Consider the following 19,870-nt stretch of genomic DNA (forward strand, 5'->3'; position numbering starts at 1 on the left):
GGCGAGGCCTAGGTCGGCCATCGACCTGACTTCGCTAATCTCACTGTCGCTTGGTTTCTATTTACAACTTTTTGCTAAGTTACTTTAATATTTTGGCTACTTACCTACTATTTTAATAACTCTATAATGTCAGAAATATCTAAACATAAAAAACAATTGTGTTTTTTATTTTGAGTCCTAATACTGCAATTAAAGACTTATTTCTTTTTCTTTTCATGATGTTTCTTATTGTTACTAGTTTTGATGGGATGTTTCAAATAAAATTCAAGTAGTAATTTTTACACATTTGTTTTATTTTAAATCGACAACCTGTCATTATATTAACAAACAAATGACTGAGCACGCTCACATACGCACATACAATACACACACAAACACACCGCGACCGGCGCTGCATTGCATTATAAATTATTATACTTATATAGTCTTAAATTATTTTTCAGTCTATTGCGCTCTCCTCGTCCGGCACCGGCCCCTCACACACGCGTCTTAAACAAATTATCACATATAATATATTAAACCAATTTGCGAACGATTATTAACTAAATTGTTTATTTAATTTAACGTAGGTCGGGGTGGGGTAGCGGAGACGTAAGGCTCCGCGGGCCGGCCTCACGCCTCCAGCATCCGGGGCATATAGGAGCGCGGCGGCGATGGCGACTTTTTGGACAAGTTTAGCGGCGCGTCCGCCACGTCCACCTGCAGCTCCAGCACCGGCTCCGGCGCCGCGGGCGAGGCGCTGCGGAAGCACGTGAGCATGCCGCCCGCGCGCAGCGGACAGCCCTCGCCCGCAGAACTCGCGCCGGCCGCAGCGATCTCTCCGCGGCGCATGTACTGCTGGATTATGTCCGTTCGCTTCAGTTGTTCAGGTGTCATGCGCGGGCCTTCCATGAGACTCTTAGCCAGCACTGAATGTGTAGAAGAGAGGGATGCACGCAGCGGTCGCGGCGAGTGCGCCGGATGAGCCGGGCTCGCCGGATGCGGGTGTTGAGGTGGTTGAGGGGAAGGCGTAAGCTGCACGGGCCGACCTTCGGCTTCGCCTGTATCGCGTCGCATAGCGCGAAACTTTTTGTGTCGCTTGTACGCTTCGTCCATAAGCAAGGGTGTGTCGAATAATGGTGGTGCTTCCAGGACACGTTTTAAAACAGGCATATCGTCTGCGGGTGCAGTTGGTCGTCTATCCTCCATATGTTCCTCTAGAGAGGACCGCGGGCTCGAACATCCCGAACCGGGACCAATGATTCTTTCATGCTTCTCATTACCGGACTCGATGCCAGAATCAGTTGGAGAATCCAATTTACGGTAACGTGGTGGAGGGCGCACAGGTGTGACTGTGAGGCCATTATGAGCCAGATGAGCTACACCGAGCGCTTCCTCGTCAACAGAACCCCGGGAATCGAGTCTTCGGCGTCCTGCAAGCGTTGCTGCTAGTAAAGGCGTGCCACAATCACCGATCGCTTCGCCTGATTCACTGCTGGAAACTGAGCCAATCGGACTGCGAGCTGATTCATCGGCAACAGAGTCTGCCCACGAGCATCCTTCTTCATCTCCCCACATCTGCTGCCGTAGCAACTCCTTATGTTCTGTACGGAACACGACCAGCTTCTCCGTATGCAGCGTACTCAATGTACGGAGGTCCGGAAGAGTATCCATTAATTCCCGAAGGAATCCAGGTCTGTCTGGCCTGTTTTGAGAAATGACAGTTTGAAGACACGCTTTTAGTCGTGCGTGCATTCTTTCTACTAATTCTATATTCCGAAGACCTGGTCGGTCCGGTGTGATCAAAACTATGGCGCAAAACAGGCCAATCTCGGCATCTGTCAAATTCATGGAGTTCATGCGCTCGGCAAACTTGAATGTAGAATCAACAAGGAAACGTGCATTCGCCCCACTTTGGATGGAGTCTCTCTTCATAAGTTGTCCGTTGAGGCATATTATACTATTAAGAGGAGCGTCAAACATACAAATGAGACGCACGAATAGAGCATCAAAAAGTCCACTTTTTAACAATGTAAATTTATCATCTTGCGTAAGTAGCTGGAATCCAGGTATGAGGCCGGCGAAGTCAATCACGCCCCGGATCACGTGAGCGAAGCGTTGAGAGAACTCTTTCTCGGACTGTAGCTCCGGCGCTGGATTCAGCGGACAAGCCTACGACAAAAGAAATAACATGTTAACATTTTTATAAATAAGTAGAGTAAATAGAATATTTTACTTTATTTCATTTGAGTTCCTCAATTTGTGGAAGAATAAAACTCACCAAAGTGGGCTGAGAGTAGGTGGGACAATCGCGAGCGCGGGCCCTCATGGCAGCCACACGGTCGCGGGTGAACTCGCAGGTGTCGAGATGCGCGCGTACGACTCGTGCTAGCAACCTGGGAGCATCATCTAACTCTGCCGCCGCTGCTTGCTCTTGCGCCCGGGACGATGATGATTGTTGCATCGCCGCTAGGATTCGGGCCTTTTCACGTTTCGGTACACGCCCAAATCGTACAGCTGCAACAAAAAGAAAGAAAGTTTAAAACATGCACGGTGGTAACTAGAATACGGTCTAAGTCTATATTGCAGTTAACAACGGGACCATTGTGCAAGGTCGCGGCAGCAGGGATACGCAGCACGTACAGTTGGGCTGCAGCTGTCGCTGAAGGCGCGTATGTGCGCGTGCGCATCGAGCCATGTGCACGCGCAGCTGACGATTGGGGGTAAAGTTCATTGCCCGTTACAATAATGGTCGGCAGTCACCAACGTCAAATGCGGGGTGCAGAATACATTGGTGATCGGTTGAACTAGTTCGAAATCCGAATGACAATACGCGATCCGCGAGGTCATGCTAAAAAGTGTTACAGCTTTCTCGCGCTTGGCATGCCACGGATCGAAAGGTAGTATGCGTCAGGGGCGGGCGCGCCGCTTATGGCCTTCGTGCCCGTGCGCCGGTGAAAGTGTTTGCGCGCTCGGCGCACGATTGAAAACGAAAGCGGAGAGCGCCCTCTCGCCATTTCTCCCGACTTTCCCTGCGTTAAGTATGCCACGCCAGATGCATGACCTTATTGTTCGCAATTTTCGATGCAAATGTCGATGCTTTTTCATAGTGATTTGAATACCTAAGTGATCAATAATGACCATTGATTTGATTGATAATTAATTGATTCATTTATATATTGATTTTAGTAGGCACGTTGGTAGGTGGTTGAGGATATATTAATTTCAATTAAGTATTGTTAATAAAAATGTATTACAGAAACATTGCAAGTGAAAGATTATTAAGTTACTAATTAGTAAACAATTATTTAAATTAAACATAAAATAGTTAAAACAAGTAATCAATCCTATTTCGTGCGTAATCTTGGTTTGAATTAAAGTTCAAATATTTTGTATATTTTGTGATTTAAATATTATTAATTAATACCTAAATAAACAGGTATATAAAAAATGAAAAATTGTTTTAAATTGTAACAAAATCTATAAATATTATATTTTAATGAACTGAACATAATATACCTACTTCTTGATAATAAATAAATATGCTCTTAAATTATTGTAGTGAAGTTTAAAAGTTTTTTAAGTTTTATAATAAAGGATAAGAATAATACGTACGGGCATTGTGATATTTCACGACTCCATTTAAGATTCCTTTAAGGATAGGTAAATCTTCACCCATATCTGAGACCATTATAATTGTTTTTCACTATTAACTAGGATTATTCACAGCCAAGGGCCACAGATAAATAAGTTTGGTAACTACTAAATAACTAATTTAACTCAAGTGTCACATAGCACAATTATTAAAGAAGCACAAGCACTGAAATCCGAAAGTGCGGTGGTAATCCAATGTTTGTTATTATTCACACAACACGATGTAGTCAGCGGTTTGCAGCTGAGCGATCACTGTGAGCGAGCCTCGAGTTCTCGTGGCGAACTGCGGAGCGACGCACTGACATAGCGATGGAAAGAGGGCTGACGACCGATGCGCGGGCCGGACTCCCTCGCACTGCGCCGCGGCGCGCGCCGTGCCAACCTTGAACTTGAGGAGGGAGGGCGCGCGGTGGAGGAGACCGGGCGAGAGGGGGGTGCCGTCAATAAACTCCGCGCAGGCCCCTGCCCCCGCGGATACCTCTCGCGCGTCCTCCCTGTCCTGACGCTTCTGCGACCGCGACTTCTAACCTATCCACTGATAATCCCTACGTTTATCCCTAAACTGATAGAATTATGATTTTCCTTAACTAAAATAGCTAGAGAACACCTAATGAATCGAAGATAATAAATAATATTATGTACAAATATAAATATTATGAATTTGATAGCACGGTTACTCGTTTGTCATTTGTACCCTAAAGTTCCCCAAAAAAGTTGAACCTGATTAGTCCATGTCTATATTAAATTAATGGGAACTTTGTTTCAATAAAAAATTCTTTCGTGTAATAATTGTTTGATAGTACCTACCTACCTAGTTAGTTATTAATTTTATGTATAATAAAGATCTCTTCCGCACTAAAAATTAAAGACAGCAATCGGCAAGACTAAGGGTCTATCTACTAGGTGGTCTCTTTATGACACCGACTGAAGTACAAAATTTACATACTGACTGACTACATTACATATTATGAGAGTTAAACTATTGAAATTTGAGAGTAATTAAATTGTCTTTTAAAAATCAACCTACATTGTGCTTAAAAAGTTAATTAATTATTAGGAGTATGAATTAATCAATGAAATATGCAAAACGTATCAAATAAGTATTAAAGTTAATCCCAGTGAAAAGGAAGTAAAGTTTTTTTATGATTTTTAAATACCAATAAGAACTTGGCCATAACTGCATGATGCCCTCAAAATATTAATTAGGAACAACCTACATTATGCTTAAAAAGTTAATTATTTATTTATTTGGAGTTTGAATTAATAAATTTTAATTTGCAATTAAAATAAAATATACAAAACGTACCAAATAGGAATAGAATAAAATAGAATGTTTTTTTATTCATGTAAACTTTTTACAAGTGTTTATGAATAGTCAGGTAGTTTTAATTTAGCACTGGTTCGGAACGCCGTTCCCACCGAGAAGAACCAGCAAGAAACTCGGCGGTTGCTCTTTTTAATTTTTCAATTTACAATGTTATTATACCGTACTATACAAGCCATTGCAGCCCCGTGCATTGCTGGAGCGAGTCAAATCCAAGCTTTTTTATCGTTTACATAGTCTGCGACTGTATAATATGCTTTTTTTAGGAGCATACTTTTAACACATTACATTTTTAAACTTGTGTAAAGGCAAGTCTAAAATTGCTTGTGGCATTTTATTATTAAATATTACACTCATTCCCACAAATGACTTTCCCACCTTCCAGAGGCGGAGCGCAGGAGTAGCTAGCTTATTTTTGTTTCTAGTTTCTAGTTTTAGGTATTTAAGTTAGTCCCAGTAAAGAGTAAGTAAAGCTTTTTTATGATTTTTAAATACCAATCAGATGCCCTCAAAAATCAAAATATTTATTAGGAATTGTTTTTATTTCGAAGTCTTTTTTTAAATTTGTATTTTGTAAAATTACAATATTATAGAATGTGGTTGAATATATTGTATCTGCATATTAAAGACTACTTTATTAAAGATTACTTTGCAGTATTTATTTAAGTAAATAAATTAAAAATAATATTAATAATTTGATCTGTATGCTCGCGATAGACGCCCTCTATCGCGCGTCGACCGATACATCTAGCGCCATCTATTACCGAGTGGCAGAACGAGGCACTTCTATCAAAATTCTTCTAAAGGTTCTTTTCAAGTATTTGAGTCATCATAATAAATTATTGTTATACTTTTTTATATTCAATTTCAAACTTAACAATTTGGACAACTTGAAATTGAAATAATTTAATATTATATTTTCTTTTAGGTAGGTACTCTACAATTGGGTCAAGGCTTTATTATTGCTATCAAATCAACAATAATTTAATAAATTGAGTGTAGGTTTTAATTTAAAAAATCGGTATAGGTAGTCGGAATAATTTAAATATACCTATATACCTACCTCATTCCTATCAATAAGTTTACCACAAAATAACACTTCAAGTGATGTAGCTAGCTTATAGTAAAGCCATCAATTGGAACTTCTATAAGTAGGTACCTATTTACTATTTATTATTTGCCAATTATCATATTTTTTAATAATATAATACATAATAATGAAGTACTGTTACGCATTGTTAACCGAGGGCAATGAACTTCATTACGAAAGTGAAAGCAGAAATTTCACTTTCACGCTTACGAAATGCACCTTTCTCCGCTTTCACCGCGCGCGATTATGTTGAATGTGGCAGGCGCAAGCGAGGCGAATGTCGCAACGACGGAGCGGAGCGGGCAGCGGGCGCCGGGCGTCGACCCGCTTAGCGTGCGCTCACCCGCGCTTGCATAACCGACCTCCCACACCACGTCCCTCCGCCCGCCGCGCAGCTTGCTCGCGTTGCTCGCTCGCGGTGCTCCGTCGCGGTCCGCGAAATAGGATCTGCTCACGGAGAAGCACTAGCGCCCGTGCCTCGCGAGTCGTGTCCCACTTGGCGCGTCGAGATCTGAGCAACTGCGCGATTGCGCGATCGACCTTACTCACAGTTGCTACTGGTGTGCAACTAATGAAATACGTTTCTATGCTAGTAAAATAATATAAGCCCAATTAAAGTAGGTTCTTTTAAATATGAATTTTACCTTATCCTTTGTTGTGGTGTTATTTAATAATAATTATATTAAATTATTTTATAGCATATTTTTTCTATACATTAAAACAAAGCCTGAAATAATGGAACAAACACTTTTAAGAACTAATAGGTGTATTTTATTTACAATACACAATTAATTTTCATGTTACTCTGCTAGTTGATAATGAAATATTATTTACTGCAATAAATTATTTTTTAGTTTTAATATTAATTCAAAAATATTTGCTCCATTACAATTTTATATCTAATAGTTAAAACATAGTTTTGCAACTCACCATCTCTGCTCATTCCGACGGCAATGCATTTCTTCAATCGGCAATACTGGCACCGATTTCTGTTAATTCTTAAGATGGAGCACTGCTGGTTTTTGGTGCACGGTCTGTACTGGATCTTCTGTTGTATGGAGCGACGGAAGAAGCCCTGCGGATCACAGCTACAGTTAGAGTCTCGCTCGCGGTCCGAGCTCTCGTCGCTGGAGCAGCCCGAGTCACTGGACTCGCGGCGCGCCTCCAGCATGCTCACCAGCACCGCGTGCCGCTCGCGCAGTTCCGCGCCGCACGCCATGCCCACAACCATTCACCACCACGCCACTCACTGACACTATGCGACCTACGAGTCTCGCCTAACCACACCTCGCTGCGATATTTGCGCTGCACCGATACGGATGGTGGCCGACGACAGACTGTGCGGGCGCTGCGGCGCTCGGCGCACAGTTACCCGCGCTCGCCGCGACCTACTTGCCGGGCGCCGACCCAACCGAGAAAGTGAGAGTGCCCCGGGCCCCGCGCGCCGCCCGCCCCGCGCGCGCTCCTAACGGTCCACGCCGCTCTAGAATGCGCCGCTGCCGCTGCACCGGTGCGCCGGATATAGGCCGGGCGCATCCCGCGGGCGTCGCGGCGCGAGGCCGTTCACCCCGGGTCGATGACCGCTCGATTGCACAACCACGCTGCGTTCCCCTGCGCCCCTTCCGCACCCCTCGCCGCCCGGGAGCTAGGACACGGGCAGCTCGGAGCGACGACCAGCTCTACGCCCGGTGACGTCAGCCATGCGTCACGGCCTACCTCAATGCGCGCGTGTTATATTACGATAAAATTGGATACATAATTATTATGCTAAAATTCATCTAATCATAAACTTGGGAGTCTGAAGTAAATGTTTGTTGTGATATTATTTAAAACAGAATCGTAATTCCGTTTCCGGATTCAATATCAATGTACGGAAAGAGTATGATTTAATTAGTATCTTTTCTTGTATGTTGTTTAATTTAATATTTAGGAATGTGACAATACGATAAATAATATTATGTGAATTGTCAATACTGGTAACTAATTATTCATTGTAAAATTGTAAATTAAATACTGTCAATGTACGGAAAGGGTATGATTTGAATAGTATCTTTTCTTGTATGTTGTTTAATTTAATATTTAGGAATGTGACAATACGATAAATAATATTATGTGAATTGTCAATACTGGTAACTAATTATTCATTGTAAATTAAATACTGTCAATGCACTAAGAGTGACATTATACTAAGCTATTGTCAACATACAGTTGGCAATAGCTATTATGTGAAATAATAATGTTGTGTAAACTGACAATTTAAGTCGCTTATTATTATTGTAAATTATTAATACGTAGACCATCAATGTCACTGATTTTATTATTGTAAATTGGGTGTGTCAACATACCTTTTGTCAACAAACCTAAAATAAATAATGATTAATATTAAGATCATGTGATAGTCGACATCCGCCTGGTTTGCGATGGCAGTGTTATAAAAGTACCCTACCTCGACAGAGAGGGGACAGTCTTGTATCGACAGCCCAGAGCAAACACAGCGGACCTTACTGAAGTTAAGTATTCTTATATTTTATTGTAATCACTTGCCTTATAAAGGTTTAGTTATTATAACCATGTACCAAATATGTTTAGATATTATGTTATGTATTATGGAATGTTGTAATGCTTTTAAAAGATGTGTGTTGTGGAGTTTCTTTGCCCATTTCTTCTCCACAACGAAACACCTTTGGAAACGGGTGGTAGATTCATTTAAATATGAAATAGACCTATGCTGAGAAATACAACAAAATACAGATAGGTCTATAAAGATTAAAGTATTAAAGATCTTTCAATAAATGATTAATTATTATTCGACTTGGTTGGTTTTACTTCTGTATTTATAACCTACCCTCTTGTGCTATTTATTTTATACATTGAGATAAAAGTAAACACTAGGTTGTTAGCTTCTAATTATTATAGAAGCCTGTTTAGATGATTAGGGTTCTTACTTTGAAATAATACAGCAGATGCTTTGCTTGATTTTTTAATTACTTAGTATTTGGCCTTACCTGACAAATAATTGATAAATGATAACTTTCATTAGTAATCATTGGATTTAATTTATCATCACAGATAATACAGCAGATGCTTTGCTTGATTTTAATAACTTAATATTGGCCTTACCTGACAAAATTTACAACTACCTACATTTCAATTAATAATTGATAGATGATAACTTTGGTTAGTCATCATTAGATGTTATTAGCCATCACTATTAAAGCCCACTGTCTTAACTTCTCTCTCTTCTTTATACAAAAATCTCACATCAGAAGTGGGATACGATAATTCTTTTCTTGTCGAAATACTAATACTTTTCAAATGCTTTTAGCAATCATGGATGCGGCTTCTCCTCGAAGCAACAGGCTACTGCCTGTCATCGGCAGCACTTGGTATTGGTGCCCGATGATCACAGAGCGATGGGCAACGCTGTTGTCAGCGGCACTTGGTGCTGGTGTGACACGTTGATCGAAACGTCGCGTCGCTCCAATTGTGAAAGATAAGTGAAGTGTAATTATGTGCTGCTTTAAAGTGATCTTAAAACCACGTTTGTGGTATTGTTTCTATGAAAAAGTTTTTGTGAGGGTAATCATAAAAGATTTTAATTAGTTAGATAAACCACGTGTTGTGGTATAATTTATTTAGATAAGAATAAGTCTAGTTAGAGGTCAGATTGGCCGAACGGTTTTTGATAAAGTATATGTAGATGTGAAATCATTTAGAACGTTATGATATACCGAAACAAAAAGGGTTTGCTTTTAAGAAATCGCACCGTACTTACAGCTCAAAACTTGAAGAAATTAACTTATTCTGATTAATTAAACTTAAACATAAACTATATTTATTTATTTTGCTTCTTAAAATAATTCAACTGTTTGTCTTTTCTTAAAACAACACAAGAGATTATCCATTCGAACAATTTCGTCGTTCAACTAATTTCCTTTTCTTAAAACAACGTAAAGCAGATTGCCTACTCAAGTATTTTTTTTCTACTCAGTGACGTTATTATAACATTTAACATTTTTTTAATAAATAAGGATTAAGATTACCAAACTGTTTCCACATACAAAATAATAATAATAATAATAATACAACTACAAATTCTTTGAGATTTCTTACATTAATTTTATTCTTAACTCTATAATATTATTATAACTTCGCTTAAGAATAATTCCCCTTAAATATAGTTTGTTTTATTTAATCTTCTTTTGTCGAAATATCTCATTTCAAAAGTATTTTCTTTTTAATAAAATATTCTTATTGTTCCCACATATCAGCAATAAACTTTGAGGTTAGGTTGAACCTGATTTTATTTTATCTTATTATTTTGACAAACCAATCAAGTAAATAGGAACCTATTTTTTTTTCTCTATTGGTCATCCTACTAAAAATAATAATACGTCCTACATTTTATTTTAGGAAATACCTACGTTACAACGTGTTATTAATTTATTCCTGTTTTGAGTTTGTTTGATATACATACAAATCAAATAAAGAACATATTTATTCAAGCGGTAATAAAAAAAAAAACTGGAGATCATAGGAGTAAACCAAAACCTGTTTGTACATTTGGCGTTCCTCAGGGATCAATATTAGGGCCTTTGTTATTCCTGATCTATATTGATAGTATAAATGAAATAGGTTTAAAAGGAAACATACTGTTGTACGCTGATGATACATGTTTATTTTACTATGGCAACTCAATACACACAATCATCACAGATGCACAAAATGACTTAATACTACTCAATAAATGGTTTCAATAATATAACCTACTTACAATTAATACCTCAAAAAAAAAACCATATGCTACATTACATAGTTACATATAAATATAACTACAATATATTTTCATACTAAATTCACATACATGACTATAAAAATAAAAATAAAATACAAACATATAAACATTTTTAAATATACGTGTCGCACTAGTGATGCAGTGCTGTCGTGACTCAGAGAATGACTTTTTCAGAATCGACGAAAAACTGATTATTCACTTCCTGTTATAGATTATAAAAAAGTGCTTACTTTATAAGGTTTATAAATAATATTAACGCAATTATCATTTACTAATTATTTCAAAATTACAGGTAGTAACTGTAATTCGCAATTTTTGAGTTAAGACTGTATTGCTCAAAAAAAAAAAGTTTTCAGAAAGAGTAATTATTTTTAGTTGTATAGTTATTGCTGAAAATTTTTGAGTTACTATAAATAATGTTTGACTTTTTCCTTATGGTTTTGAGTATAATTTTGTAGTTACAACAATTATTTAATTTAGTTTTAAGTTTTATAGTTCCCTCCAAAAAAATAATTTTCACATTCAGGTTTGGACATTGATAAATAAAACCAGATAATCAAGAAAATTCAATCAGATAATCAGTTTTTATTTATAAAAAGTAATAATTTAATTTCAACAATTTCTGCCTTTTTCAACAAAAAAAAAAAACCTTCCAAAACAAACAAAATTTGTCTTGAATACAAAAAAAAAAACAGAGCCAATCAAAATATTTTTTTTTAACTTAAATAATCAGCTATTGTTGTAACTGCACAGTAATTGTACGTAGTCACTAAATTGGAGCTAGGCAAAATTAAATAATAGTATTTCTATAATAATAGTATACTTAAACTAGTTTTACATCAGTCTGTTTCTAATAATTAGCATCAAAATGACAGCAATATTTTTATTTAAGTACTTAAAATCAACCAGTCAAACTTCGCAAGTAAGATTCATAATAGGTCCTGGGAATCATATTTTGTCGAGCAGTTCTTTCGTCTTTTAATATTTTTGTTTAATTGTTTATGCTGGTGTCAAAGCAACAGAAAAATAACGTTTGGTTTCCAGCTTCACATTAAAATTACTACCCCACTGGTCACAATTTAATTCACATTAAAATGACTTACTAAACCAATAAGGGTGTCTTAAGCGAAAATACTATTTTAAATTTCATTTCTGTGAATCGATAATAGTGTAATAACTAGAAATACACCTGCACACTAGAAATATCTATTTAGGTTTAAATCAGCTATATTGTATTAACTCGAATTCATAGTTGAACTTTTACATACCTGATTCAACAATATCGTTCCAATTTGAATTAATGCGGTCTAAACAGTAAACTGTCACGTCCTTCTTCGTCGAATTTAGATGTAACTAAAGATGATGCAATATTGGTTAGGGTATCACGACAGTTAGTCAGTCACTCAAATTTGACATGTTTTGGGTTGCGACAGTGTGTCGTCGGTGCGATATATGTATACATTTGTATATACTATAAACCCTATACTTACTATAATACATATGTAATACATACACATAGGTACAGATATTATTACTATTATCCTACTACCAAGCCGTTTCTAGTAATCCGTGTTTTGCCAATTCTATTTCTACCCACTTTATTTTGTATAAAATCGCAGTGGATGTGTGGATAAGATACCTACTGTTTATTTGTAAAATTTCTCATGTAAGTGAATTTATTTCTTAGTGAGAATAAAGTTCTTTAACCGTAATAGTAGTAACCGTATACATATTAACATTGGGGAACATTGTTTGGTAACAACAAAGAAAACATATTCTATTCTACTCTGATTTCGGTCTGACGTCTGGCTATCCTGGTTTTTATGACAGTAACATTGACATTGAATCATTGAATATCGTTTTGTGAATGGAGCAATCTTATTTTTTCTATGTCGGTACTTTTGTTGCCGTTGTTCATTTAAGTTCACTGGCTGCATTTTTCTATTTTTCTATGTACTTCGGGAACGAAGTACTTATCAAGATGGCCGAATGGTAATAAAACATACTAATAATTTATGCTAAATGACAGAACAGAGGAAGAAAAAAAAAATATGCTCAATGGATACAAAATGTTAAGACTCACAATGTGACAAAATGTTAAGACTCCCGAATGTAGCAACCAACAAAAAAAAAACAAAAAAAAAAAAAAACAAAAAAAAAATCCAATGATTATCCCCGAATGGGACAAATGTTATTATTCCCGTATGGAACGGATGTTATTATTCCCAAAGGGGACAATTTTTTATTCCCGTATGAAACGGATGTTATTATTCCCAAAGGGGACAATTTTTATTATTCAAACATATAAAACAAAGGGAGTTAGGTTAGTTAGGTCTGCCTGGCACTAATCATTGCCCTTTTCATTGGTCGGGTAATGTTAGACGGCTCGACTTGACAGTGCTGGTATTACACCATTGGTGTGATACATCTTATTGGTGATAATTCAGTAATGTCCTGGTACGAGACCCATTTATGGGGGCGGCAGACAGTTAGCTAGGTAGTTAGGCTGCCCGGCACTAATCATTACTAGACCCAAAAAAAAAAAAACAAAAAAAAAAGGGGTTAGTAATGTTAGACGGCTTGTTCGGACGGTACCAGTAAGTAGCGAGGTCTAGGTAATGACCTCTACTGGGCAAGAGTCTAGTACAAGACCCATTTATGGGGCGGCAGCGGTTAGGCCAGTTAGTTAGGCTGCCTGGCACTAATCATTACTAGTACCAATAAAAAAAAAAAAAATAGTTAAAAAATATTGGTTAGTAATGTTAGACGGCTTGTTCGGACGGTGCCAGTAAGTAGCGAGGTCTAGTAATAACCTCTACTGGGCAAGAGTCTAGTACAAGACCCATTTATGGGGAGGCAGCGGTTAGGCCAGTTAGTTAGGCTGCCCGGCACTAATCATTACTAGTACCAATAAAATAAAATAAAAAGAGTTAAAAAATATTGGTTAGTAATGTTAGACGGCTTGTTCGGACGGTGCCAGTAAGTAGCGAGGTGTAGTAATGACCTCTACTGGGCAAGAGTCTAGTACAAGACCCATTTATGGGGGGGCAGCGGTTAGGCCAGTTAGTTAGGGCTGCCGGCACTAATCATTACTAGTACCAATAAAAAAAAAAAAAAGTTAAAAAATATTGGTTGGTAATGTTAGACGGCTTGTTCGGACGGTGCCAGTAAGTAGCGAGGTCTAGTAATGACCTCTACTGGGCAAGAGTCTAGTACAAGACCCCTTGCTTTATAAAACTAATAATAATAAAACAAAAACTATACATATTATACAAAAAAAAAAATTAAACATTAAATTATGGGGCGCAGCCAGTTAGGGACAGTTAAACTAGGTAGCTGTAGCTTATAGATCATTTTAGCTTATAGATCTTCCTTAGCTTATAGATCTTTTTAGCTTACAGTAATTTTTTTTATTTAGCTCTTAGCTAGATTTTTTTTTCTTTTCTTTCTAATTTCCCTATGTACTTCGGGAACGAAGTACTTGTCAGTATGGCCGTGTTATATTACGATAAAATTGGATACATAATTATTATGCTAAAATTCATCTAATCATAAACTTGGGAGTCTGAAGTAAATGTTTGTTGTGATATTATTTAAAACAGAATCGTAATTCCGTTTCCGGATTCAATATCAATGTACGGAAAGAGTATGATTTAATTAGTATCTTTTCTTGTATGTTGTTTAATTTAATATTTAGGAATGTGACAATACGATAAATAATATTATGTGAATTGTCAATACTGGTAACTAATTATTCATTGTAAAATTGTAAATTAAATACTGTCAATGTACGGAAAGGGTATGATTTGAATAGTATCTTTTCTTGTATGTTGTTTAATTTAATATTTAGGAATGTGACAATACGATAAATAATATTATGTGAATTGTCAATACTGGTAACTAATTATTCATTGTAAATTAAATACTGTCAATGCACTAAGAGTGACATTATACTAAGCTATTGTCAACATACAGTTGGCAATAGCTATTATGTGAAATAATAATGTTGTGTAAACTGACAATTTAAGTCGCTTATTATTATTGTAAATTATTAATACGTAGACCATCAATGTCACTGATTTTATTATTGTAAATTGGGTGTGTCAACATACCTTTTGTCAACAAACCTAAAATAAATAATGATTAATATTAAGATCATGTGATAGTCGACATCCGCCTGGTTTGCGATGGCAGTGTTATAAAAGTACCCTACCTCGACAGAGAGGGGACAGTCTTGTATCGACAGCCCAGAGCAAACACAGCGGACCTTACTGAAGTTAAGTATTCTTATATTTTATTGTAATCACTTGCCTTATAAAGGTTTAGTTATTATAACCATGTACCAAATATGTTTAGATATTATGTTATGTATTATGGAATGTTGTAATGCTTTTAAAAGATGTGTGTTGTGGAGTTTCTTTGCCCATTTCTTCTCCACAACGAAACACCTTTGGAAACGGGTGGTAGATTCATTTAAATATGAAATAGACCTATGCTGAGAAATACAACAAAATACAGATAGGTCTATAAAGATTAAAGTATTAAAGATCTTTCAATAAATGATTAATTATTATTCGACTTGGTTGGTTTTACTTCTGTATTTATAACCTACCCTCTTGTGCTATTTATTTTATACATTGAGATAAAAGTAAACACTAGGTTGTTAGCTTCTAATTATTATAGAAGCCTGTTTAGATGATTAGGGTTCTTACTTTGAAATAATACAGCAGATGCTTTGCTTGATTTTTTAATTACTTAGTATTTGGCCTTACCTGACAAATAATTGATAAATGATAACTTTCATTAGTAATCATTGGATTTAATTTATCATCACAGATAATACAGCAGATGCTTTGCTTGATTTTAATAACTTAATATTGGCCTTACCTGACAAAATTTACAACTACCTACATTTCAATTAATAATTGATAGATGATAACTTTGGTTAGTCATCATTAGATGTTATTAGCCATCACTATTAAAGCCCACTGTCTTAACTTCTCTCTCTTCTTTATACAAAAATCTCACACGCGCGCTTCCCGCTAGGGGTGCATTGGTCTAATTTGTTGGAAATCACAGCAGGTCCAACATAAGTATTTATTTATCTTAAAAGTACCTACATCCTAGTACAAACGCGTGACCGAGGTTTAAAATGATCCAATAGGTAACGATGATCATAATACCTACTCGGTATGTTATTGTACTTTTTTATTACAAAAAAATTAAATTGTACGGTTCAAATTAAAAATAATATTATGTACTGGAAAAGTGGTTTACGAGGTCAAATTAAGTAGCGATACGAATCATTATGGCCGGGTAAAGCGGGGCTGCCGAGTGGCGCACGAGGCGCGAGGCGCTCGGTTCGCTGGCCCAATTTCGTGCTGCCATCGATCCATTGTGCGCTGTGCGAGTGGCCCATAATTGGTCGCAACGCGGGCACTGACCGGCCGCGCGGCCGTTGACCCAGCGCCCGAAAACAAAACCTTTTCCGAACTCCCGTCCACTATACCGTATATGACTACGACCACCGACAATAACACGCGTCACTTCGTAAAATCTATTCCATACTAATATTATAAATGCGAAAGTGTATCTGTATGTCTGGTAGCTTTTCACAGCCTATCCTCTAACCCATGTTGCCGAAATTTGGTACAGTGATAGCTTGCATCCTGGAGAAGGCCATAGACTCCTTTCGATCCCGGAAAATCAAAGTTATTACGGAATTTTTAAAAAAAAGTTTTTTAAAAATCCCGTAAAATCTTTAAACACGACACAGATTAGGTAGGTACTTTTATCCCCGAAAATCAATGAGTTCCCACGGGGGTTTTAAGAACTAAGGCTGAGATCTATAGAGCGCACTTTGACTTTGCTTAAGATTGAGTTAAAACGAGATAAGTTTATGTGAGAGATATAGCTCTGTCTCGTTTTAACTCTGTCTTTAGTCTAAGCATCATATTAATAAAAACAATTAGCGTCATAATATTATTAGGTAGGTAGGTAGGTAGTTAGGTACCTACTTATTATGTTACCGAATGTTATTATAATAGCAATTTCTGCGATTTAGATGACTGAGCGTTCTACTTTAAGGTCGTTGTGCTAGTAGCGTATTTATTATGTTAGAATATTCATCTTGATATGTCAATGACCGCTTAACAATTAACACGGTGACATCGTTTAGTGTTTTGAACAACTTAGGTTTAGGTATCTTTTATCCAGCTACATTTTAAGCTATAAATGTAAACATTCATTATTGGTATCTAAATTAATTAAAAACTACTACTGCTCAATCCTAATACGTAATCATATTTTTACTAACGCGAAGATAGATAGGATTTATTTTTACTTTTTATATATAATATATATAAAGTATTATTTTTAATTCACGTCTTGGTTTGTAAAAAATTGTTTTCACAACCAGAAACATTTAATTATTTCAAAGAACTACTAGGTAGGCTATATGTGACCGAATCTAAACTCCTACGAATAGTAAAGGTAAGGTTCGTATTACATAAAAGGAAAACAGTAAATATGAACAATAGGTAGTGATGAATGCTTCAGTCGATAGTAGGTCAACTCGGTCTCTATCTAGTTCTAGAATTTTCGATTGCCAACGCGCGAGAAGCGGACCAACATTTTTAGGGTTCCGTATATCAAAAGGAAAAAAGGAACCCTTATAGGATCACTTCGTTGTTTATCTGTCGATCTGCCAGTCCATCTGTCCGAGGTGTCTGTTAAAAATACCTATAGGGTACTTCCCGTTGACTTAGAATCATGAAATTTGGCAGGTAGGTAGGTGATATAGCACAAGTAAAGGAATAAATCAGAAAACCATGGATTTGTGGTTACATCAGACAAAAAAATTAAAATGTGTTAATGAAATAATAATTAGTATTTTTAAGTTTCAAAGTAAGATAACTATACTATAGCAAGTGGGGTATCATAAATATGATAGAACTTTACGTGTAGGTATATTCTAAAACAGATTTTTATTTATTTTATGCATAACAGTTTTTGATTTATCGTGCCAAATGTTGAAAAAATACCCGAGTACGGGACCCTCGGTGCGTGAGCCTGACTCGCACTTGGCCGGTTTTTTATTTTGAACATTTCATTGACACCGTTTTTTAGCTGCGTAAGAAAATTTTTATTATGTATAACATTAGTGGAATAATTACTTTTAATTGAGTAAGCTTTAACTTTGTTTGTGTAAAACAAAATTTATTTTCGTAATGTTTCATAAGTAACAGTATCTAATAAAGACAAAATAACTAAAAAGGTAGTGGTAAATTAATTTTTTGCCTTTGGCTATTTATTCTAAGATACTATGTAAGAGCATTATTTAATATTAAATAAATGAATAAATATTAAATTAAAATGTTTCTATTCTTTCTAGATTAAGATAAAAATGTCGGAACAATTCGAGGTTGTCACAGGCGTTAAGCGTTCTAAACGGCTAACGGTTTCGCGGACAATGACTGCCGACACCGGCTTAGCCCAAAAGCTCGAATTCGCTGACGCATGGGCTTTCCGAGGAAGCGTCGACCGATGACCGACCTCGACTAACAGTCCACTACGTGCCTGCCGGTGTACAGATGTTTACAAGAACACACTACACTATGAATCATAATATCACTTGTGAATTGTGATTCACTTCCCGTTCGCATATCACAAATCTATATTTGACATCTGTGTATACTACTGCCAATAAATAAATAATCAATTTGCCGTATTCGTATTTATAATGGATGGGCACTATTATAGCTACCGACATTGTGTTGTCATTACTCATTAAAAAGTATACAGGCAAGTACCTAAATAACTACATATCCTGGAAAACTGAATTCTACTTGGTATCAGTTCTGTACAATTGTATTAGGTTGTTCTCCCCTTTAAGTCAATAAAAGAATATTGATTATTATAGAACATTCTAGATTGAGAATGAGAAGACGTTATTTTTAATGTCATCGATCTACAATTAAATGTTGTTAATATGTATATGCTTATATTTTATCTAAGCAGTAAGGAAATATCGAATATTAAAGGCAACCGTATATTAAACTCATTTGTTACAAGAAAATATACCGTGGGATGTTCTTATTAAAAAATGAACGCGGCGAGATCAACGAACTTTTAAGCTGACAGTTCAAAAATAATGTAGGTTACGTTCACGTTGCGTACATACATTCGTTGACCGTAAAAGTTTTTACGGCAAGGAGAGGCTGGAGGGAGCGTGAGCGCGCGGGGTCGTCGACCGCCCTGCACAGTGCACTGCGGATTGGTGCCGAAAAAATAACCGACCCAGAACGAGAAGTATGTCGGTCACCGTGCGAACAAAGAACGTGCGATGATCTACGCGTATCGCGCTGTTCGTTAGGAATTAGTAGCGCATTTGGTAGGTACATCAAAGGACCAAAAATATTGTAGTAATTAATTTTTGAAAATAATAAGTCGCTACTAATATTGTGGTTTCGTAAAGAGAATTCATCAAATAAGCCTTTTAAGCTCCAGCTATTCTACTTTAATTTTTATAAAAAAAAATATAGGTTTGTCTTTAATTTTTTTATCAGAATTTTATTAATATAGATATTTATAACTTCTTATATATGACGATTTTGTACGTACCTATAGTTATTTAATTAATGTGTAAACAATAAGTAATCATGTTAATGCCATTCAGATTGGAACTATCTATGTAACGAATAGGTGCCTTAAGATATATAATAGTCGGTAATCGTTCAATAAATAATTATAATATTATAAAACATGTAATAATACAACGTGGGTTCGTTGACATCGATACGTACTGTCTACGGGCACGCGCCCCGCTCGTAGTAGATCGTAAAAACCATTCATTCAAGATTTTAGTTGGGCGCTGCCGCTGAACTTTGAAGCAATTCGTCGCCTTGCGACGCCATCTCGTGGCGAGTAGCTGAACTACAGTTTGATGTTTTTTGTATCTGCGTCGACAGTTGGCGTTAGTGGTCCCACTTATTATCCACATTTAGCAAGTTTGATTTTAGTTTGGTTT

General features: G+C 36.6%; 1 protein-coding gene across 4 annotated transcripts in view; it reads right to left on the minus strand.

Moving 5' to 3' along the window:
- Nucleotides 1-272: 272 nt before the first annotated feature.
- Nucleotides 273-19,870, minus strand: part of Eip75B (Ecdysone-induced protein 75B) — a 159,567-nt gene continuing 139,969 nt past the window's right edge. For 3 of the 4 annotated variants that reach the window (XM_034984614.2, XM_069509623.1, XM_034984615.2), the window contains exons 3-5: nucleotides 6,978-7,122; nucleotides 2,261-2,496; nucleotides 273-2,151 (exon numbers count right to left, since the gene is read on the minus strand). In XM_034984614.2, coding sequence (XP_034840505.1) covers nucleotides 613-2,151; nucleotides 2,261-2,496; nucleotides 6,978-7,122 — 1,920 coding nt within the window. In that variant the 3' untranslated portion in view covers nucleotides 273-612. Of the gene's footprint in view, nucleotides 2,152-2,260; nucleotides 2,497-3,594; nucleotides 4,005-6,977; nucleotides 7,123-19,870 lie in introns of those variants that run through there. The other variant, XM_034984617.2, reaches the window with a different exon arrangement.

The sequence above is a fragment of the Maniola hyperantus genome, chromosome 3 (genome assembly GCF_902806685.2).
Source record: "Maniola hyperantus chromosome 3, iAphHyp1.2, whole genome shotgun sequence".
NCBI lineage: Eukaryota > Metazoa > Arthropoda > Insecta > Lepidoptera > Nymphalidae > Maniola > Maniola hyperantus.